The 25,038-nt window shown below is 39.1% G+C and overlaps 1 protein-coding gene and 1 long non-coding RNA gene across 2 annotated transcripts in view; one reads left to right on the plus strand and one right to left on the minus strand.

Moving 5' to 3' along the window:
- tex264a (testis expressed 264, ER-phagy receptor a) overlaps nt 1-25,038 on the minus strand; it is a 90,785-nt gene that overhangs the window by 43,617 nt on the left and 22,130 nt on the right. The window contains exon 2 of the mRNA XM_085160994.1: nt 19,851-20,072. Coding sequence (XP_085017120.1) covers nt 19,851-20,072 — 222 coding nt within the window. The remainder of the gene's footprint in view (nt 1-19,850; nt 20,073-25,038) is intronic.
- On the plus strand, nt 9,665-11,480 carry LOC146518556 (uncharacterized). The gene is made up of 3 exons (XR_014874270.1): nt 9,665-10,448; nt 10,823-10,975; nt 11,347-11,480. It is a non-coding gene; the product is annotated as an uncharacterized LOC146518556 (long non-coding RNA).

The raw sequence follows: 25,038 nt of genomic DNA on the forward strand, positions 1-25,038 counted from the left end.
ATCATCACACAGTTGCCACAGATTTATAAGCTGCACATCATAGATGTTGATCTATAATTTTGTTATTTGGAAGCAGCCATCAGAAGATGGGTACACTGTGGTCACAAAGGGATGGACGTGGTAAGCAACAATATTCAGGTAGGCTGCAGTGTTTTTAAAAAATGCCGAATTGGTTCTAAGGAGCCCAAAGTGTGCCAAGAAAATATCCCCCACACCATTACACCACCAGCAGCCTGAACTGATGACACAAGGCAGGATGGATCCATGCTCTCATGATATTTTTGCCAAATTCTGATCCTACCATCTGAATTTTGCAGCGGAAACCAAGACTGTTTTACACATGTACTAAAGAAGCAAGAAAGAGTCTGGATTTGAACTAGATTATTTTCAAAGGTGTATATTTGAAAGTAATCTCTTTCAATTGGAAGAATGTTTGGTTTCAGTTACTCTTTTGGCAAGCTAGAAAATGAAGATTTAAAATATGTATTTTAGCCCAAGGCATGCTTTAAAAAAAAAAACACACACATAAGCAAATAGAGTTTTGACCTGAGAGTAGAAATAGTAAAGTGTAAAGGCACTGGTCCCCTGTTACATTTGCACTTTAGTCTCATAGGTCTAGCATAGCTCTTCTTTTCTTTTTTATGCACTACCTTCAGACTATATGGTCAAGATTTTTCTATCTATAAAAAGCTAAATTTGTGCCCAGGAAAATTAATGCAGGGAGACAAAATTTTGTCAACACTTTACAGACTGTTGTGTGATCACACATCCAGTATCAGCTAGTATTTTTATCCTGGATATTAAAAAATGGCAACTACAGATTCATTGTCTCTTGGTTTGCATCATTTCAAACATGTTAGATGCCACTGATTTAATTTCATCAGTATCGGGATATAAAGATAAGATAATAAAACATTTATTGAAAGCAGAGTTTTATTTATTTATTTATTTTTTATTTATTTATTTATTTTTTTTTTTATTTTCGCCTGTCCCATTTGGTTCTTTAGCCATCAGAATTGTTGTCTGAAGACCAACAAGGATACCCAATGGATTTATTTTGCCAAATGGATCATCATGGCATTGCCGTATTGGTCCATTTGATCGACCTTTGTTTTTATTATTTATTTTATTTTCAGTTGTTACAGACGGGACAGACATGAGTGAGGGATAGGAAAGGGAGAAAGAAAGAGGAAGGAAAAGAAAAACAGAAGGGGAGAGGGACAGTGAGAAAGGGGGGACGAAAAAATATCTCCGGGATCACCTGTTGAGAGAAAAAGAATAGAAAACAAGCAAAAAAAACAAAACAAAGCAACATACTATACACAACACCATCGCATTAATCTAGCTAAGTGTAAACAGCAGTAAATACTAAATATTGAATGTTGTTGTGCAGCACGCAGGACAGACAGCGCACAATGTGCTTTGAAGTAGCAGCCAAGAAAGGTGTGATTTAAGTCTACGAACAGTGAACACCCATGTGCACACCTGTGTGGATCGGCGCGCTTGTATTCAAATGGTTTCCCCATGTAATGGTCTGCTAGAGGATGTAGAGAGCCATAGCCCCGTCCCCCAGGGCATGAAGCAGGCATGGAGGAGATCCAGGCCCCAGACATCCAGAGGCCCCAGAGTGCAAGAGCCCAAGGAGGACCACCGGAGGGGCATCCGTGCCACCTTCATGGGAAGGGCTGAGGATCCCCAGACGAGGGGTCACCCAGTAGCCACCGGGCAGGAGCTAGAGGGGGCTGCACCGGCGTGCCCGCCGGCTCCGCCGGCAGCCAGCTGTGCCAGAGTGAACCGAGCCGCAGGCACAGAGGCCGGAGGCCCGAGGGCCCCCCGCGCCCCGGAAGAGGCCTGACCGAGCAGCAGGCGCCAGGCCCCGCCAAGTAGCCACCGGGAGTGAGCCGGTACATACCCGAGCGCCCAGCCCCGGACACCAAGAACCAACAATGCACCGACCCCTGAGGGCATCAGTCACCGGCAGGGAGTGTGGTGAGGGGAGATAGGCCTCCACACTTTGGAGGGCCTTGGAGTTCCCAGAGAGGTGGAGTCTAAGACCCGACCTGACATATAGACACAGACAAACAGGCACACACAGACACAGGCATGCATTCCCACCCTCATGCACACATATACAAACACTCAGCACTCGCCCAACGTAGGAATAAACGTAAATGGACATGTACACACAATCACACTCCCCAAACATACTCTATACCCCGGGTCCAGGTATCCTCACCCCCAGAGATGGAAACGGCACCCAGACCCAAGAGATATTACCCTTCCCTCCGGGGTGGAGGCAAGCAGACCACCCCAGGCTCCGCAGCAGCAGGGAGGCCAATCGGACAGCCAGCATCTCTTCCCAGCCCCCCCGCCCCGATGGCTAGCAGAGAACGGGGGTGTGAAAGCAGAGTTTTAGCTGCACATCCAATGGTGGTAAAATGACATATGGTTACGCTTTTACATATACTGGCTGCTGATGGGCAATTTTTCCTGCAAGTTTTAACCGCAAACAAGCTTTGCATGCTAGCAAACATAGAAATTGGGCAAATGTGGTCAGCATCAGCCCGTGTTTGCATTGCTGCATAAGTCGAAATAAGTTTCAGCATCTGTACACATCTCTTAAAGATTAAAACCAGTAATAACGGGATAACCGTGACCGCTCTGGCTGGGGCCTCTCAGTGTGAAATTTGTAGGTTCGCCTTGAGTCCTCACAGGTTTCCCCCGAGTGCTCGAGTTTCCTCTGAAACTTGCACAAACACATTAAAGTTGGGTGAACTGGAAACTTGTCTGTAGGCGTGAATGCAAGTGTAAATGTGTTTGTTTACATCTGTGGTAACTGCGACACTGACTAGTGACCTGGACAGGATGCATCGAGCCTCTCACCTAAGCCGGAGCTTCAGCTTCATTTTTCACAACAGCAATCCCCTGTGCTTATCTTGTCACTTTTACATATCGCCACTTCTTCCCTATGGGAATAAGCCACAAACAGGAAGTGGTGTGTGCAAGTTTACAGGAACACAGACAAAAACACACAGTTTATACACAGAGTACAAGACAGAATGAGAGTCCTAAGTAAATCCTTGCCTAATTAAAAGATGCTGTATTGGAAAAACTGGTAACAGATGGCTTCTAAAGAAGGCTCCCAGTGAATTCATTAAAGGCTGAAATTACAAATACACATTGGGATGCCTACCCTCGAGTCATCATAGAAGAATCAAAAGTACTTAGGCCAGTGCTTTTTTTAAAGTCAGGTGTTGTTGCAGCAGGGCAGCCGCTTTGGAAAATAATTTGTGTGAGATAAAACAACAGTTCAAAGACACACACTGTGTTCACAAAGATCAACACACACCATAAGGAGGCAAAACAGAAACCGAACAAAAATATGTGTCCTTCTACCACAACATCAACTAACTGTCCATGTGTAAGATTAATCCAGTGCTTAATCTTTATAGATTAGCTTTGAAGTGACTTCTGTTTTTGTAATTGATTTTCTTTCCTTATCACCCTTACCATTCTTTGCTGTTTTTTATTTCCTCGAGGACTTCTGCGAATCACATTTTTTATAAAAACAGTGACATTTCCTTTTTCATAAAGGCTACATAATTGATCGAAGGTTCAAAAGTAAAATGGACTGTAAGGCCACCTGGGACCAAGAGAAGAAGGACACAGCAGCAGAAAAGATGTCTGACAATTACTTTCGCATGAGATAACACAGCATCTCTCCATCTCACGCCTTCCTCCTGATAGAGGACAGAATATTTATCCTCTGCTTGCTCAATTTTGATTTCACACTTTCCTGAATTCAAATATAACTTTCTAAGAGCACCTCTTTAAATATACATAATTAGGGATCAGCTTCTCCACACAAGGTATTTCAATACTAGATTAAAACACTAAATGTAAAAAAAAAAAAAAAAAAAAAAGGCCAACTTGGGGGAATTTTAAACTTTTGCAGTCTCATTGTGCATAGTGTGGTCTCTGTCTGACTTGCACCACTGTATATGTTCCAGCTCTGTTTATTAGTGTTGGAGATTTAGCTTCAGAGAGCAATGGTGCCAATACTTTACATAAAAAGTGAGAGTTATTTAATATACATATCCAACTCTGATATAAGAAATAAGTGCCTCACTGTGGTGGAGGACAAGTCATTTTGCTGTAGCCTCAGATAAAGCACTCCTAAATGTGCCTACAGCAAGACATGTTTGTATCCCCAGGCAATAGCTATGTTTTTTGTAAACTATGTGAAAGGGTGCCCAGGAGTTCTAAAGATAAAAACCTTATATGTTAACATTATGCTGATATTTAATATAATATGCTATGTAACAAGGACGTTACTCTAAGGCTAATGAAATTAAACAAGGTTAACTGGAAGCAGCATTGTCAAACTAGGGGTCTGATTCAAAACACTGAGTGTCTATGCACAGTGAGGGAAATGTGCATCTCATTTCTGTCTGATTTATAAAGCTGTGGTAATGTAGGGTCCTCTTATAGATTTGAATCATCGCCTACATTTTAGGCATCTGCAAAGACCTCATTTACAATCCTGTCTTTAGTCATAAATGCATGTAGACACTCCACTGACACTTCATTATTTACACATGAAAGTGCTGTTTGCACCACAAGCTGAAATCAAGATACTCCTAAAATAAAGGTTTTATGTTATGATCTCAGCTGCGGAAATCAGAAAAAGGGGGGGGGGGGGGGAAAGGGGGGGGGGGGGAGGGACAATGTAAGTTATTCTCTGACAGTAATTATAGCAAAGCATTTGTCTTCTTTTGCGAGTACTGTGCTTTACAAAAAGAAAACATGGAGACAAAACAAAGGAGACAGAACCACACTATCAGTGTTGCATTTACACAGCGTCTAGCATAGCGTTACCAGAATATTACCACTTTTTCAGCATAAACAGAGCATGTCCCGTCTCCCCTCATAATATTATTTCTTTCCCCTGCTGTTGGTACGGAAATGCCCAAAGGCCATCGCATGCCTGTGCGGCTACTTTACATAATTCTAGTATCTTATTGCGCATCCAGTAGAAAACAAACGCACAAACACAGAAAGAAAGAATTCTGCAGCATAGCAGCAGCTACAAAAATCAAGTGACAGGGGAAAAAAAAAGAACTCAAAATATATTTTAGGAAATGTCAACAGCTGATCTCTTTTGACACTTCTGCTCCTGCTCCTCTCCTGTGTCACAACAGCCAGAGGGTTGTGGATTAACAGCCGTATGTGCCAACCATAGGGGTCTTTCTAAGTAATCTGGGATCTGTTTAATATTTGCTCACCCCCAGTGGTAAGGCAGTGTGGCCTTTTCACTGAGGGACAGTCACCACTAATATAGCAGACTGCATTCATGTGGTCCACTGAAGGTCAGAGCTACATATGACATGAAGACTAAGATTTGAAAATCAGTTCTTGGCAAAAATAGAGACCTTTGCTTTGGTTTCAGTGAGTGAGGCCTAATTAAAATACAGTGAAGCATATTTCATTCTCTACTTAATAACAAAACTACATAGGCTGAGTACATTATTCAGAGATGACATTGGAGTATTTACAAAACGCTGCTCTGTAAACCAGGCATGAGTGATAAAGCAGGGATAAAACAACACACACACACAAACACAGATACCGTCATCACTCAAACAAGTGTATGTGTTTTGTTTTGTTTTTTGAATAAAGTGGCTTCTCATGAAAACAAATGAGTATCTGCTCACTTTAACAGCAAACAGAGACTCCTGTATTATGTTACAGCCTGAATTTGCAGGAACAAGATGTCTTCTTAAAATATATCAACCAACTGTGACCGCCCACATTGTTGACACTGACAAGATTTGCATGCTCTATTCAAAATTTGGCTAAAAGAAATGGCATGCTCTTAATTGTACAAAGTGCACGGGAGTTAATTAACTGAACAAACTTGCATGAATATTGGTGTAAATATGAGTACAAGATAAGAAACGTGGTCCAACTCAGGCTCAGATGCAGAGGTGTAAAGTGCACCTCTTTGGCCCACAGTCAACCGAGCAAAAATAAAGTCTTACTGCTAAACTGAAGAAATTAGCGGGTCACTGCTGAAGTATAAGAAAACTGCAAACATACTAGCTGCTTTGTGAATGAAAGCTATATAAACTGTTTAGCAGCCCAAAACAATTCAAACGTAAGCAAACCAAGTAAAAATCTATTAAAAGTATTTCTGACTGAAATCAAATTAACAGTGCAAACACAAAAAATACACAAAAATCATGTGTCTGTGTATTTTTCAAACATCCTGGTATGAAAATGTGTGTCAGTGTTTAAATGTTCTTTACAAAGTGACAGATTCTGAGTGAGCCAAAAGTTCCAGCAGAGAATTGTTTCCTAAAGGCCATGAACTTCTGTTTAAAGGCCAAGGTGTCCTCGCCGACTTAGCGAGATGTAATAAGCTGAAACCGAGTCAATAAACCTCACTGGGCTATCTGACGAACAAGTTACTTGACACACACTAATAAGATTTTGTGTGCGAATGTGAATGTGAGGAAGGAAACAGTGCTTCCAAATAGGGATCGTGGCTCATTGTGGGAAATGACCGGATACTGTGTGGCTGCACAAACCTTCTATCTAAAGTAAACTCTCCCGCTGCCTCTGCCACATCCAGGCTGCCATTCTCAAAGCAGATGAAAGAGGGCAGGCTCACACATTCAAAGAGACCTTTATTAAAAGGCTAATGAGAGAACAAGCCGTCGTCCCAGACTGAAAATGACCAAATCTGATGTTTTTGTATAAAGGAAAAAAAACCCTGTCATTACTTAGTGACAACAATTATGCATATATCGACTCAGGTGAAATGTAGTAGGTTAAAAAAAAATGTGTGGCCAACTTACCTCTCACCCAAACAGCAAACCTGTGATTAGTGGAGAAGACAGATAAATGTACAAACTACCCGAGTACGCTTACAAAGAAAAAGCCTAATTGGCAGCATGGTGCGTGATGTCCTGCAGGTGCTGCAGAACGAAGAGTATCCAAGAGCCGAGGGGAAGAAGGAATCGATAAGTGCACCACAAACGCTTCTGCCTCTTATCACCTTTACTTACTGCATCACTGGGCTGTCGCTAAGAATAGTTTCCTCAGACCAATGTTACACCTACCAGGATGATTAAACCCTGGAAATGCTTAAATGTTTACAACGTTTTCTCAAAATGTGCAGACAGATAACAGACGTAAAAGAAATGATTTTACTGAGATCGAGTAGATGGAGACATAGCGTTTTAAAGCATGAGGTTATAGTCAGCATACCAATGTCATATTGTCTTTTAATTGCAATACCTGTAATTTTGTGTAGTTCTGAGCTTCTTCACCCCTCCTCACCTTGTCAGTCTCTTCTGGAAGCACCGAGATCCAGGAGGAAGCTCAGAGGGGACAGAGCCTTCTCTATTGTTGCTCTTAAATAATGGAATAACTTTGTGCCCTTGCACGTTAGAGAGGCCCCTTCACTGTCCACTTTTAAAACACGTCTTAAAACCCATTTATTCTTTGGCTTTCAACCCCAGTGAGACTTAATTTTCCTTTTAGTTTTTCTTTTAGTTATTTGACTTTTTAATTGGTTTTATTTATGTCTTATGTATTTTTATTATTTAGTTACAATAAATACCATTTTGTGTCAGCTGTGAAAGTGCTTTATAAATAAAGTATAGTATGGTATTGTATGTTATGTTATTTATACATGTCTGTGTCCTGAAACATGAAGACCTTCTCTGTCGTTCCTCAATTTTTTGTGTGTGTGTAATTTTTTCTCCCCTTCCAAGTGAGCGGTAACAAGGATGAGTTACATTTTAAAGACTTCTGATACAAATTAGCAAATCTGACCTACACGGCAAATTAGTACTAAAAAGTACATTCCCATTCCCAATCACACTTTGATAATCAGATGCCTAGAAGCTGTCATTCAGCCGAGTGAGGCTTAATTGCACAAACCTTAGAAAAATGCAACAATTTTGCTTAGGCGTAAATAGGTTAAGCATTAGCTGTGATTTACCGTAGATGTAAACAAGTGCACGGCTCTGTGTGAAAAACAGAAAATAAGTGAATTACAGAAGTGCTGTTATTCTCTGAAAGCTCGGCAGAGCAAACAAGAAAGCAGGCATTATATGAAATTTTAGGCAGAGCCCAGTGTGTACACTGGGCTTCAGAGCATCATGTACGTTTGTAGGAAAGAAAGGGGGGGGGGGGACTGATGAAACTGCCATCGGCGTCATTGGAGTCTAAATATAGCTTTGTGCATCTACAGCCAAGTGTTCCCTCTGCAGACTGTCAAATGGCAGACTGAAGGAATAACAGCCATATTAATTGTAAACATATAATATGTAGCCTTGCAGGTCAGGCCTCCGCCTCTTGGCTCGATGCTTTCTGTTCTTCCAAGGTTATTATTTCTGAGAGCCCTCAAGAATCGAGAACCTGGTGTTAGCCAATAAAATGTAATGCAGAAAACAATGCTGAGGAATGAAAGCCTTAATAATGAAGGAGCTTTATCTTGCTCTCACCACGACCTGCATCTTAAAGCACACAGACACATTTACAGAAAAAGCAGACAGGCATATTCCTCCGCCAACTCAAATTTTCACCAAGCTCCCCAGCAATCAGTCACTGAGACAAATGCGCGCTCGCAAACTCACACATTACTTATTGACTCTCACTCTTGCTTTCTGCACTTTGATGGCATCGCTGCCACAACCCTTGTTTTTCTGCACCATCCCACGCAGAAATCATTGGACAGAGAGCAGTTAAGGGAGTCTACGCCTTGAGCCTCCGAGGCATTAAAGATGTAAAGATGCTGAAGAGGATCAAAGTAGGGGCGATGCTGCCACGCCTTCTCCCCGCCTCTATTTCCCTTTGGGCTGGTGCAAAGTTCTCAGAGCCAAACAGAAAGAGCAAAGAGAGGTTCACTTTAAAACTGTGTTAAGGCTTGTGATGTCTGGTGATAGTGCAGAGACAAAATATTGCTAACTGAGTGCAGCAATTGCATTTGCGTGTTTTTAAAAAATATAAAGCCACTATGCCACCATGCACCATAGGCTTTCTGTGTGGAGTTTGCATGTTCTTCCTATGTTTGTGAGGGTTCACTCCGGGTACTCCAGCTTCCTCCCACAGTCCAAAGACATGCAGTTAGTGGGGTTAGGTTAACTGGAAACACTAAATTGCCCATAGGTGTGAGTGTGAATGGTTGTTTCTGTGTATGTATTAGCTCTGCGACAGACTGGGACCTGTCCAGGGTGTACCCTGCCTCTCGCCCTAAGACAGCTGGGAAAGGCTCCAGCGCCCCCTGTGACCCTGAAAAAGATAAGCGGAAGCGAATGGATGGATGGAATATTATAAATAAAAGTATAAATCTGTCATAGGGAGTGACTCTAGATGGTCATGCCCCACCAATACTGTCACACCCATTTTCCTAACTCAAACTAACACATATATCTTTAATTAGGTAAATCATCTTTACACAGAGACACACATTAGTGCTATTTAAAATAATTAAACTAATCAACCTGTTTTGTAAACAATACAGACTCCTGAGTTGATAATCACTGTAGGAATAAGCCCAAAGAAAAAAAATATACAATGTGGGATATTTAAAGGACAAATTCCAGTGAAAGGTTTAATGACAAACTGTGGTTGTAGTTCCCACTTACACCTTTGTACACTGTACACTGAAAAAAAGGCACTGGCCATCTCTTGGATTTATGTAAGCATCTTGCATGTATTTAACACAATTGCCTCATGTTTTAAAGATAAATGTAACCATATAGTGTAAAAACTACATGATATGCAGAAAGGGTGTATTAAATTGTTCATATCATGTTCAGGTGAAGTAAGTCAATAAGATAGCAACATTAAATCTCGTGAAACCACGCGTGATTTCATCTCGCGGGCTTTGGATCGTGGTTCAAAAAAGGCATCCATCTCAGTCAAGTCGAGCAGCCAACTCTAGGTTTTTGGTATGTCTTGATTTTTTGAATTAATATTTACCATATTTCAGCCAAATGTAGTTAAACGTCTAGAGTGTCACCATGTAACATGCTAAAAAAGACCCGTTAGCTTATTTGCTGTTTTATCTGTTGTCAAAGAATTGGCGCTTTTTCATTTGAATTTGTCTTTGGCACAAGAGCCGTAATATCACATTAAACCTAATTATGAGGCACTCATAACATAATTTGGTTTTCTGTGTGAATAGATTTGCCAACTGACTCTTCAGTTACATTGTGTATTTACTGCACCGTGGTGTTAGTGAGATTTTGGACATTGAACAGCTTTAGCTAATATCATTAGCAGCATTATGCTGCTAATGATACATCCCTACCCCTCCTGCCCTCACCTGCTGTCCTTTTGTTTCTGTTTTTTTTTGCTGCACATTGAGAGACGACCTCTATTCTGCATTTCACCAGGAGTCAGCTGATGGATTGTGGGTTCAAGGTGTTATGGTAAGAAAGTATATTCTATTTTCGCTTAAGGTTTCTGTAACTTAATTATAATAGGTTTTGTATAATTATTAGGTGCATGCATACACCAATAGACCACCCTATTAATACAACTGAGAAATCCAAAATCTGCCATAGGTTTAACTTATACCTGTATGTATTGTCAGAAAGGTGATTACTGGACTCACATTAATGCACACTTGAACTAAAATGAGGTTGTAACTTGTAGGTTGTTGGGTTGCAAATCAGAAACAAACATCTTTGGATTTTTTTAATCCCATAAGATCTGGAAACACAGTTTTTATTCAACAAAACATTACTGATTAACCAAGCACAGTGCCTGCTGTTATTTCAAAAATAATTTTATGTCATTTCAGATAAAATGCAGCATTCCAGTGCATCCCAAACATGCCTTTACAGTCAAGGTTTCTGACGGAGCTGAGTTTCTCTCTGACAGTCTGCTGAAAGTGTTTGCAAAGTGATCGGGGGAACAGGGCACAAAGCTAAAGGATGTAGCTGCCATGATGACAGTAAGAACTTTAAAATTCTTTAACTACAAAGTGTATATGTATTGCATTAGGTCAGTAAAAGAATTTTATGCTGCATCCATTGAAACAGTCAACTATTACCTGTGAGTACTGATTCCACTGAAAGGATGCCATAATTTTCATCATGCATTTACTTGCCCACTGAGAAAAATTTATCTTTTTTTAAAAATATATGTTCTGGAAACTATATATCCATAAAGTTGATGTCAAACAGGAATTTTTGATATTGCTTTGTAGATGCTGGTGTTGCATGTTGACTGGTTTAAAAAGTCAAGAGTTTTTGTCTGGGATCATTTTCTTCTGTGCTACTGAAAAGTTCACAAATCTCTGTTTTCTTTGTTATAATACTCAAGGATGACATTAATGCTCAAAGGGAGTCCCTCATCAAAGTGCTCCGCATCTGTGTGAAAGACAATTGCAACATCTTGGTGCAGGAGTTCATGGTAAGTGTTTTATGAGTAGATTGTGGCTTTGCAACATTTAAAAATGCACTTAGTTATCCACTTGATCCTCATTGGACTGGTTAGGACCAGTAGTTCTCTTTAATAATTTGAAGTTCACATGAGGCCTGGTAGTGAACTTGGCCGCCGGCCCTTGAGGCCCCACCCCCACCCCTGTATTAGGGGTCACATCAGTGTGAAAAAACTTTAAATTTGTCATTCTAGTGAACAAAGGAAAATCCCACCAATATTTACATTAGCTTTTGTTTGAAAAAAAAAAAAGACCAACTTGCTAACCAAATTGTGGGGCTGAAAGTCTAAATTCTAACATCTTCTGAGTGACATAACCTGGATTTCTGATGGGCCGGTGTCTTTCTAACAAAAACTAATGTAAAGCATTTGAAATTATTATGTTTTTCACTCTCTCTTAGAAACTCTGTTAGACCATGAATGGCAGCATTGCAGGCCACTCTTTGGCTATAGCTATTTACTATGTTGCTTTCATTGGTTTAAATTACTCTGGTAGATTCGAAAGAGATGAGTTTAAAAAGGAATCTTAAAAAAATGTTTTGTGTTTAACCAGGACTTAACTGAGGCCACTGCACAGATTGATAAAACCACAATGAACATCTGTCTCCAGAAGATACGCCAGGCAATGACTTTTCTGATGTTGGCATCATCATCAAGGGTATAGTAGTTCTTCAAGATCTGGATAACGTGACCTTTGCAGTAGCCATGCTGTTTGGACCTTTTTTATTCCTTCAATATGAGTTACCCATCACAGCTCTGCTACACTTTTGAGGTGATTCAAAGGGTGGTAATGGAGTTGGATGCAACTCAGCTCTCAAGAAAAGCTCACAACTAAGACAAAACTGCTCCTGAAAGGAAAGCTCACTGTTATGCATGCAAGGTGATCAGCTCTAGGTGAGAGGACATTTAAATCTCACACTTGTTCTGCTGCATTTTTGAAGCTCAATTCCAGGAACAGATCGCAGGGTTCATTTTTATATACTCTGCAACTGCCATGAGGATGAGCCGTTTTTTTTGTTGTTGTTTGTTTTTCCTTTTGCTCTGTACAAGTTCTCTGTTTGTCTGTTTGGCAGCATTTTTAAATTTCTCTTTGTATTTTTTCTTTCTTTTACTAGTGAAGAGATGTAGCGTGAACAGTTATACAGTCTAAAAATCCATATGGGTCGTGTGAAATGGTATTTTCAGTTGAAGTAAAGAACGTTGAATATTTCTAAGTGTGCTGTTTTGAACCAGGATGTCACAGTATGATCAGTGCTGTAATTTTTGACAGTCACTGTATCAATGTTATTTTTCAGTCTCTTGAATAAAGTTTTTGACCTGCAAGTGCTAATTTCTTTAGTTATTGGGGTAAAATGGGTAATGTTAATAGGAAGGTGTTTGCCAATTCAGTAACCTAATTTAATGTTAATGGCAACTAACATTACCTCAAATTGTTTAGTTATAATTGTTGTTTAACTGAATCTTGACGTCAGAGGCCTTAAATAGAATGTTTTGTATTGTCCTGTAACATTTTTAAAAGAGTCTAATTTCTTTGCTGTGATTGATTCCAGAGAACACGGAAGAACTGACATTATTTAACTGTTGATTTATATAGATTCAGTGGAGGAGTAATGTCAGTTTAATTCTTTACCTACTGTCAATGCAGTGAAATTAGACATTTTGTTTTTAAAGGTTACTGGTGGATGCCAGCAACCATCTTGGAAAAGAACAATACAATCTGTTATAAGGCCTCCATTTGAAAATTGTGTATTTGATACTAGAATATAATAGCAAAATGTAATTTGAAGATAACATGTAGTATTTAAGTGACCAAGTAGTATTGGGTAAAAGTTATTGAATGGTGTTGGGATAAAGTGAAAAAATTGTGAAGGATTAAAATATTCCATGAGCTCAAATTACTTCATCAAAACATGTTTAAGTCACATTTTATCAACACAAATTGCACAGGTTTATTGAACATGAATAAATTGTGTTAATTTAACTCAATTGTTTAAGTTGCTGCCAAAGCAAAACATCTGTGTGCAACAAATGTCCACCATTGAATTAAGTAAATCCAACAACATATTTTTTTCAGTGTAATATAAGAGGGAAAAAAAACTCATACCAGAGTTTGATCTCTCAGTGGATCAAACTCTGGTATGTTTTTGGTTGTTTTGTTTTGTTTTTATTTCCTGGCCTGCAGTTTTAAATCACCATATGCTGAAGAGCTGTTTTTTGATCCCAGATAAATTCATAAAGTGGGTAAAGGTACTTACTTTCATAAGACATCTGCACATTTATCTCACTTGGGTATGTAGGAAAAGTAATTTCAAATTGCCAAACTCCTAATATAGTATTTCTTTGCTTGCTTAATTTCCATGCAGTATGCGCAGTATCATTAGATAGATAGATAGATAGATAGATAGATAGATAGATAGATAGATAGACAGATAGACAGACAGACAGACAGACAGACAGACAGATAGACAGATAGATAGATAGATAGATAGATAGATAGATAGATAGATAGATAGATAGATAGATAACACACAAACCAAGGAGAGCATATTAGTATATTGCACTCACTGCATATCACATACTTTACACAGTGACACAAATGGGGAGTGTTGGACAAAGCAAAAAAAAAAACAGCACTAATCAGATATCCTTATATGCAAACAACCAAAGCACCTTTGAAAAGCTATAGAGCCTACATTCCCAGGGGGTCCGGGCTGTATACAATATACTGTAGAACAATGCAAAAACGAGTAGGTATCTGCATAACAATTCAGCCCTTAAACATGTACCTGAACACAGCTTTGTCATCCAAGTACCGGAGAAAAAAAAGGCTCTACTACAAAGCTTGATATTCAGACAAGCTGGGATGGGGGCAGTAAGTGGGAGGATTCCTCTACCTGACTTTGTAGAAAATAACTCACACACAACAACAACAACATGAGGCAAAACAGTAATGTAGAAGCAACAGCCACTCATTCTCTAACTGTGTTCAATTCCCATTCACCATCATGCTGCCTGACAGACAGCATGTAGTTTTTCAGCTGCACGCGAGGGGTACATGGCTGGTACAAGGCACAAACACTGACTACAGACAAACAGACAAGAAAGATGTGTTAAGAACAGATATCTCTGAGTTTTCTAGAAGCCAAAACAATTCTGACTTTGATGACGGAAAAACCTGAAAGCAAAAGCATACTTCTAAAGCATGAAGTGGTTGCAAAAACAATGGCTGGCTGTGACTGAACAGACACATTTATATTCAACCACAGAACCATCTAACCAGAGCGAAGGGCACTTCAGTTGTTTACTCTGTGGATACACCTGAAATCAGCACAGTTCCTCTGGATAACCTCTAATCAAGCCATTGCATGAAATATAGATGTTGTGGACAACCAAAACAAAATTTCTATATTTAATTCAGCAAATAATAAGATCAAAGAGGATGAGGAAGAGTGGCTGGTGAATAAACCATGAGCAGAATGAAGGTGAGGAATCAACACTGTGCAGTGGCGGAGCATGAAGGGTGTCACTAACTTAAAAAGGTGAAAACAGTGAGGATTTTACCAGCGATTAACAGCAACACTTCGACATCAGTGCAGTGGAAGACACAGTCTGGGCTGCAACTCATTTCATTATTCATAGATCAATTATTCATACTTAAGAAGACAACATTGCAGAACCTTGGGTGACATTATCAGATGTTTTGTGAACAACAACCTGAGTATTATGATATAGAGAAGCAGCTCATCTCCTCTGAGAAGATTTACATATTGCCTGTAATTTATATGTTATTTTTAAGGAAGAAAAGATTTTTTAAAAAGGGATAAATACTTTACATTGCAAATATTTTTATTTTACTTTTACAATTTTAAACTAATGATCAATGATGGACTTGGTGTGATCAGGGTGGGAATATTCAGTATTTTTTTTTTTTTACTTTCATGACAAATAATGAAGGATGAGGATTTCTCCTAATATACGTTTAATTTAGGTTTATTAAATTTAGGTTAATTAGTTCATTTAGGTTTTAAAATGTGTCTGCATTCATAAACAATAACTGGGATGTGGAACAGGAAGTCCTGAATCGAATATCGCTACTGACCACTGTCCAGTTAGAAGTTTGCAGACTGCAGTTTTCTGACCCATCAAGCTACAAAGCGTTTATCTTTTTTAAGATCATATTAGATTGTCTGAACTTGCAATTGGCTTCTTCTTTTAAACATTCCTGGTCAGTTCTGCATTGTGCAGACTTCCACCGTCCACTGCAGAGTGAGTATCTGAAGTCATACAGAAAATGAAGAAATGGGAGCAGGCTTCATATTAGATCGCACTTAGCAGGTCTTCACAGCTGCTTCTGGATAGCTCGTGTCCCCGTGACACACAGAGCTGGCCCCTCAAGTTATTAGCTTCAACTGTTGCCGACCTGTCATCGCAACAAAACCACACTCCTCAAACTGTGGGCTGTGGGTTTAGATGCACAATTCTAATTCAGGCTGAGCTCAAAACAATATTCCAGTTATTTATCTTTGTGACAGTGCTAAATTGGTTAGACTTTCCTTCCAGGCACTACTGTGAAACAAAGGAAATTGAGCTTTAATGCTGATAAAGATTTAAGCTTTCCCAGTTCCGCTTACAGTATTTTTGTGGGCAATGATTTGTTAGTCTGCACTGTTTACGATTTCCGCTCTTCTCTATATAAAACATATCGTATCTTTAAATATGATCTAAGTAACCTATGAAGCAAAATTAACCCATAAAAGCCCAGACACACTTTCACTTTCAAGAAAACTATATAATTGCTGAAACAGAAACTTTCTTCAATCTGTAAAAGGATTTTCTGCGTTTTCTGTGGGTTACGATAGACTGCATTCGTATACAGTCACAAACCTCGGATGATACAATTGCAGGATATTTCAGGATGTTTATAAATATGTTTCTTTTAATTGTTGAGGCACCTGCAGGGCATACAACATCATCCTATGACACAGTATAGAGGGAAATGAGGGGAAAGATGCTTTTATAATGTTTAAGCTTGATTCAGATAAATGGATTGGTAAATGGACGGGGGCTATCAGCATCTCATCTTGCTTCTGCTCACGGGGACTATTACAGTTTTTTTCTGGGGCGAACACCAAAATAACAGCACAGTGATTGTTTGCTTTGATTCTGTAGGTCCTGGGCTTGCTCAGTCCTTTAATGTAGCTACTCCTTTGTCCTCTAATTTTTCCTTTTCTTTCAACACTGGCATTTTTATAACTCAGAGAAGATACCAGTCCTGCTGTCTTACCTGCTCAATCATTGCTTTCATTTGAAGTGATATTAAGCATAAATGGCCAAGACCTCAGGCATTAATCTAATATGACAAATTCACTGACATTTTAATTTGCTTTTAATAGTCAAACCAACACATGCTGAAGATATTTCTCCTCCTTTACATAGTTTAAATACTGTTGTGATTTGTGGATAAAAGACAAGTGGCTGACTCGCAGTCAGGAGCACCAGGGAAATTTCACGGTGGCCTAAGGGTTGTTTTATCCTGCCATGAATGTGAGCAGCAATATTACAAAAGCAGGAATGAGCAGCCTGACCTCTCGGAGTCCACACATCAGCTGTAGCTCTCTCGTGTTTTCCTATAGACTGTATGTTCTCACCGGGGACGGCTGTGGACATCATGTGAATGCATGCATGCAGCAAGCTGTTTTCTTCTGCAGCAATAGGATAATAGATGGTCAACTTAAGAGTGGAGGTGAGAGAAAGAGAAGGAGAATGAATAATCCTCCCAATTGTCTCATTGCCCAGTTCTTGTACAGCTTTTGTATTATTATGGTTACACCTCTTATTTTGAGAGTGAGACAAAGCGTATCAACAGCACTATTGTTTTGAATAATCTACACTACACATCCACTAACACGATTAAAGTGAATTCTTTTAATCAGATAGAGACAGTCTGTTGTGGTGACAGCCCTAAATAACACACAGCCTAAGTGGAATGGAGCCAAATTCCCAGCCTGAGTTATTGTTTCAGTCTGCCCCGTGGCTGGACACACAAAGAAAGTGCTCAGGTCCAAAAGGGCAGTTAGGCACTTAACCTGCTCACAGATAGCAGAAGCATTACAAGAAGCCAGTAGGTTTACTAAAATCCCTGAGAAAACACTCTCACGCTCCCCAAACACTCTCAGAAACTGAATCTACATCACCCGTCTCTGCTCCACAATCCCAACAGTGTCGCTGCTTTGAGTAATTTAAGAAAAAGAGTATATAATTATTATTATACACATATGAGGATTTCATGGCCCACTTTCTGTTTAGCCATTCTCTCCAGGCTTGTGTTTAGATGCAGTTGGAGAAAAGTTATTTTAATCATTTATACACAGACTAGCACAAAAATTTAGTAGAAAGAATATGTACGGTTTGTGCAAAACTGTCACACAAGTCTTACGCTCCTTTCAAACTCCCTCAAACTACACATCTACTCCATTAATCATACATGTATGTATACATTTCTAATACATTCACATACCTTCCCCTTAGACCAAGCCACACTAAACCATATTCCATTATTCATGAGCCGTGCTGCAGCTAGTATGCATAGTGCTCTTGTCAGTGGGTGTTATTAGCCCACAGAGGAAGCTCCTAAACCCTGAGTGCAACAACCTGTCGCAGCACTCAGGTCAACTGACGGACTAAGCATTTCTGTCTCACACACATACACACGAGTGTGTGAGTGAAAACGGATCCCAGCATAAAAGACACAGCTGCAAGCTCACAAGAAACGCACACTGACACTAGCTATGATTATGTAACTACTACTAGATCTTAACATTTAGGGATGCAGTGGCTTTGACTTTAGACCTTTTATTCTGTGTCAGCGCACATATTACAGTTTGTCCTGCCTCTAAAAATCAGGTGTTACAGCTCATAGAGCGCCACATACTTCAAAGATCTTAAAGTTAGACTGTATATTAGTATAATGGCTAAATTTGGTCCTAGTTATCCCGACCGGAAGCAGCTTCAAACTACATACTTGGAAAATATGACATATTAAAATATAGATTTTTGTGATTTTTAACTCCCCCCTCATTTTTCTGTAATTACTCTTGCAACCCCTAACACTTAGTGCAGCTGTGCTGTGACAGAGCAGGTAAAAAGAAAGAGCAGGAGACTATACTACATGCATCAGAGGAGTTAAATGGCAAGACAGAACTACAAATTGATGTAGACATTGTATACAGGCAAATTTTCACATTCCACCTGATATAGTGGACAGCTAAGAAAAAAGAAATCAAATTATTTCAGTACCAATAATTGAAACATTAAAGAGAAGGCCAGGATGACAGACAACAATATAAAAAGTGAGAAATAGCTGTGCCTACAACAGACAGCTTTGATGTGGTGGCTGAGCTGATATACCCAGTGGACAGTCCTTGCACCCATTTTCCTGAACACAATAACAGATGAAGGACTAAATGCAGTAAGGCACTACTGTGATGGCATAATGGTACCATTTACTTCTACATGCTGATCATTTAATGGCTTTGTGTTGTCAATTGAAAAACCGCAGTTTACAGAGAAAGCATAAAAGGTTCACAGAATTAGAGCCAAACCACTGAATTTCTGCACTCAAATGTGAGGCCTCTTACACTAAATCAGCTTTTTTGTGAACTAGTTTTCTGTCACACATCGTCACGAATTTGAGAAAGGTGGTTTGTTCCACTTTGAAACACTAAATGTCACAAAGATCGAGCTTTTTTTCCCCCCAAATATAATAATGCATTTTCTGTCTAAAAAATAATGGGGTGTTTTCAACTCCTGTGAAAAGACAGATATTAAATAAACAGATGATCAGACACGGAAGCAGGCACATGCATGCGAGCCCCCCTACACACAAAATTACACGAGGAGCATTATTCATGCGACGGGACGCACCTAAATGAAACCATGTGTGTAAATGTCATAAGCAAATGTCAATAGCTTTTTGAGGCCTGTCCTGAGGAAATGGAGCCAAGCATACGGGCTTGGAGGACTCATATGTTCCTTCATTTTCTACTATTTCATCTAGTCTAAATATGATTTGAAGACCTCATCTGCTCATGTAATGAATTAAACGACACATAGGCTGGGAACTTTTTACAAGCAGCAAGGAGAAAAAAATGAGAGACAAAACCACAAGAGAAAAATGGAAGAAAACTCCTTCTCTTGTTCATATGATGATATACACTATATGTGGAAGAGTGCATGAATGAATATAAACAACCTGTAAACATATTCACACTGTTTAGATCAATGAGAAAACAAGGCTCACTAAGAATGCTAGCTAAATATAGTAGCTAAATGTGCCAGACCGAGCTCGACCCAATACTACTGTTTAAAAAGTTTAAAAGAGTATGTACCTCAATGTAGGAAGCAATTCTGGGGTACACCCTGTAAGGCCCGAGCACGTGGGACAGAGGGGTGGTGCAAGGAAAGCTGGTGGTCACAGCATGGCTCACATCTGGCATAGAAAACACCTTGAAGCCAAACTTCTCATACAGTTTCTGCAGATCTTCATCTGGCTTCTCTTCACCCTCACACAGGATGCTGCCCACCACGTAGCGGCACTTCTCTGGTGGCCTCTGAACGCACAGAGAGAGAGAAAAAGTGAATATACAGCATATGATGCATGTTCAACCCCATTTCAAGCCCTTTAGTGTAGAAGGAGTAAGAAGTCGTGAGGTTTCAGCTGGACGAAAGACAAAAAATAACTGATCACAGGGTTGTTATTAATCAGCCACGCTCGCATAGACAACTTTTTCTTTGCAGAGTAAAAAACAAAAGGTCAATATTTTATGATATATTACGATTATTACAAGCAGTGCTTTAAAGCATATGAAGAGGCCCAGTACAGTGAAAGGGAGCGAGTTGGAGGATGCAATCTGTATGTTGGGATTAATGCTGCATCAACACAAAACTACACACATGTGCAAGTAAAAATAAAAGCCATTTGACTGAAACATGTTGAGACGTTGCACCTTCATATAGCCCGAAGTGTCTCTGGACAGAGGGCTGCCAGCTCTGGTGAACATCTTACCCCAGATATCCAAAAGCCAGATCACATACACAGCAGTCCAAATTGTATATGTGCTAAAAATGATGCCCATAACGTGGGCAAAATATCTTATTTTTATACCAGGTTACATGCAAAAATGATTTGAAACATTTCAAGTGATAACTAAATAGGATGTTTTGTCTTACATGAAAAGCATTTATTAATAACAGGGCTCTCCACACAGTTAATTTACTTCCTCTGAATTCTGGAGGTATTATACAATCAATTTGATGAGTAATATTGTAATATTTCTAGGTTCAGCTACAGAACATCACCCCTAGAACTGGCAGAGACTGTCTGTCTTGTCTTATGACATTTGAGGAGAGCAGACACAAACTGACAGGACGGTATGATCTCCCTCACTTAAAGGCCTTTCTGCCAACATTATGTCTCTTAATGTGCCCACATGTCTGCATGCAGATGTGAGATAAGCACAGGAACAAACACTGAGTGAGCTGTCAGTCAGAAAAGGATCTGACAACGGATCTCCCACTCACATCCGCTTGTAAACGGTTTGCAGCCTGTCTGCTGCAGAAGGAGAGTGGGAGCTGTGGTTAAAGGGTCATACCAGTTTGGGTTTTTGTCCCCAGTACATTTTATATTAACTGCCCTTTCTTGATGAGCGTTGTCACTGTATTTTAGATGCCCGAGTCTTAAGTTTTCAGCCGTGTGTAAAATAAGTTGTAGCTTAGATTAAAATTCCTAGACATGAGGAAACTGCCAATAAGGATGATGCTGCCTTACTGCGGGAACTTTTATGCAGAACAACAAACAGGCTCTTTAGAATGAGTGCAATTCTAATGGTTCCCATTAATTCCTGTACAGTATAAAAAGAACTTGCAGAGACACATAAATAATGTTATGTCAAAACAACTGGATACAAAATAGAATATTCACTGTGGGAAATTAACAGATTCAAGGGCATTTTAAATTGCTGCCATGAGATTTTCATAACACAGTGAAATCCAGAAACCTGATGAGAAAAGCAGGATTTGCAAGTAAGTTCAAGTTTCACAAGTAAGTTTAAGTGACTCCTGTCAAATGGGTTAAAACAGTGTAGTGTTTAAGACCTGCTGCTGGTTTCTGCTCTGTGACAGTGGATGTCTGTGGAGGGCTGGCACCGAGGGGGCACAGATGGAAGACGCTCATCTTCATGTCCCTGGCATCCTTGCATAATTATCACGTCTCAACACCACAACGTCCTCTTCTTTTCCATTTCACTTCTCACATTCGGAGCTATTTTTTGACCACACTGCTACTACACTGCGCCATCGCTGCTGTCTTACTTTGTTCGTGCAGCAGCTTTTGTGTTGTATTTCAGCATTTTTGGTTGGGTGAGATAAATATATTTCAACACACAGACCCCTCAACCATGGGTGCCGCTCGCATGCATGTACCATGTGGGTAATTATAATGACTGACAGTGTCTGTTTGGGATGAGCAGATAATCTTAACTGTCACATGACACCATGTTCAGTGGTGATTCAGAGAACATAGATCACCTGCTTTTGACAGGGAATTATTCATACATGGCAGCGTGAGATACACTAGATCTATTTACAATGAAGCAATGAGTCACTGCAAACACAGGGAGTCACAATGGCTGCGTTAGCAGTGTCACAGTGAATTGTCGCAACAATGTAACCATGCACGCATATCTATGAGGTGCCGTAAGGGACATTATTACTGAAACGCTCTCACACACACTACTGAAATTTTAGCTCTCACACACACTACTGAAATTTTAGCTCTCACACACACTACTGAAACGCTCTCACACACACAACTGAAACGCTCTCACACACACTACTGAAACGCTCTCACACACACTACTGAAATTTTAGCTCTCACACACACAACTGAAACGCTCTCACACACACAACTGAAACGCATTTCCGCTGAACAGGAAGTTGTTTCCTGACAAGGAAACTGATGGAAAAAGTGGTATATTTCAAAACACTACAAGGATGTCTACTCAGCAACCTGCTAGTACAGCAGTTCCCAACCTTTTTGTGCCACGTAAACAATATAAAAATAAAAAAAAAAGATAAATACCATGAAAACCATAAATTTTAAACTCAAGCCTCAACTCTTGCAACCCGGTACCAAACGACTCACAGACCGGTACTGGTCCAGGACCTGGGGGTTGGGGACGGCTGTGCTTGTAGCCTAAGTGAAGCAGCCGCATTACTTAACAATATTTTAGCTTCCTTGAATCAAGGAATGGATTCAAGGTGCAACAGGGAATTCGGCAATTATGTCCTGTTTCCCCTAAGCTTTTTATATTGGCAACTCAGTTGTTAACACTATTAATCAAAAATTCTAACGACATACAAGGAATATCAATTTTTAATAAAGACTTCAAAATAAGTCAATTCACAGATGATACATCTATGTTTTTGAAAGATAAATACATGGTAGAGAAAACTAAAGCTTCTTGTTTATCTCTCAGTATCAAAAAATGTGAACTTCTCCCGATTCATACAAGCTCTGACTCCTCAATAGCTTTGGTTAGAGTTGAATCTAAAGTTAAATATATAGGGCTGATAATATCTAAAAAACCCAATTAGCAGAAAAGACACCAATATTTCTAACTGTATCATCGAGATGAAGAAATCACTTAGCCACTGGTTAAGCAGAGACCTCGCTTTTTTTGGCAGAAACATCCTATCTAAAGCTGAAGGCATCTCCAAATTGATTTATCCTTGTCACTCTCTATATATCTCCTCTAAAAGCATTAATAAGGCTAACACAGTTATTTTTCGAATTTTTGTGGAGGAATAAAACCCATTACATAGAAAGATATCAGCGTGTGAAGGAATACAATAAAGGTGGTATCAAAACTCCAGAATTAGAATTTATGGATGGCACCCTTAGAATTAAATGGTTAAAATCTTGTCTGTCACAGCCAGACTCTACTTAGCTCCACATCCTATGATCCTTGTTTAATAAAATAGTATACAGGATTAGACTTTATTTTGAAATGTGATTTTGCGGTAAATAAAATCCCCATAAAGATATCAAACTTTCCAAAACAGACTGTGCATTTTTGGGAAAATGAGATTTACCCACAACTTCTCCCCATAATTCAACCTTATGGAATAATAGGGTAATAACATTTAATCAAAAATCAATTTTCAAGAGTGACTGGTTTGAACAAAAAGATTATATTCATAACAGATTTGTTGGATGATAACGGTGTAATTCTAAGTTACCCAGACTTTTCAGAAAAATATTGTCTAAACTGTTCTCAAAGAGAATAGAACAAATTTTGTGAACTGGTCCCACTGCCTCTGCTTCATTTGATTAAAATTTTTATGATATACAATAATTTCTCATCAGTGCTCCCAAATTTATTGCTAGGGCAATGTAGTTTCTTCAAAGACAAAAATATTTCATAGTTACAACAGAATGGTTACATTGCATGGTTCTAATTTAGTTATTTCATATACACTGGATAAAGCATACTAAAAATTTATGAAATAGCCTATTCTACCTAAAGTTAAAGAAACACACTTTAAAAAAAATTAATCCTGTAGCAGAATTTCTAAAAAAAAAAGAGATTTGGCTTTGAGGTGGATCAGTGTTCTTTTTGTACTGATGAAAATGAAACCCTAGAACATCTTTTTTTTTCTATGCCCTATCACACAATGTATTTGGTGCAACTTAAAAAATTGGATTTTCCTAAATATTAATGATGTGCCACTATTTGAATTACATCATAATTTTTTTTTATATGGATCATCTGTCTCAGACATTATTAACATCATCATACGTTTGAGTAAATATCATATCCATTGTGTTAAATGGAGGAACGCTAAGCCTTCTCTCCCTGGTTTTATTGATGATTTTAAGATATTTTTTTCTTTGCTAAAAAAGACAAAAAGCACATATGCCAAAAAACCCCCCAAAAAAACAGGATAATGCCCGTCTCCTGCTATTCTAAATTTTGACTTATGCTGAGGCTAATATATTTTTAAGTAATGCAGCTGTCTCACTAAGACTAAGCTGTCTAACTTATCGTTCCATGATTCGATTCAATTCGATTCGATTCAATTCAATTCAATTTGATTCTGGGAAATTTTGACAGTCAGCAATATTATAATTCAGATCAGTACATTTACATATTTTTGTATCTAAAAAAAGGACGCTGACACACGCAAGACTTTATCAAAGGTGTAAGCGTCACAGCAGATGCCTTTGTGTAAAAGTAGCTGAAGATAAAACACAGAAAAACATGAAGGTGATTTTTCCTGGCCTGGGATTTTATAAAAAATATTCTGCAGTACATCAAAAACGAAAGAAAACCATTAATCAACATATGAACGTTACCTCTGACGTTCCAGCGGTTTTATTAGAGACACGGCTAAGCGTTTTGCATTTTGCATAATTTTTAAATGTTTAAATTTGTTCAGTATTGAATGGCAGAAATAAGATTTTCTTTTCGGAAGTATGTAAAACGAAAAAAAAAACCAGCGGCCGACAGCGCTGTA

This window comes from Neolamprologus multifasciatus, chromosome 5 (assembly GCF_963576455.1).
Source record: "Neolamprologus multifasciatus chromosome 5, fNeoMul1.2, whole genome shotgun sequence".
Classification (NCBI taxonomy): Eukaryota; Metazoa; Chordata; class Actinopteri; order Cichliformes; family Cichlidae; genus Neolamprologus; species Neolamprologus multifasciatus.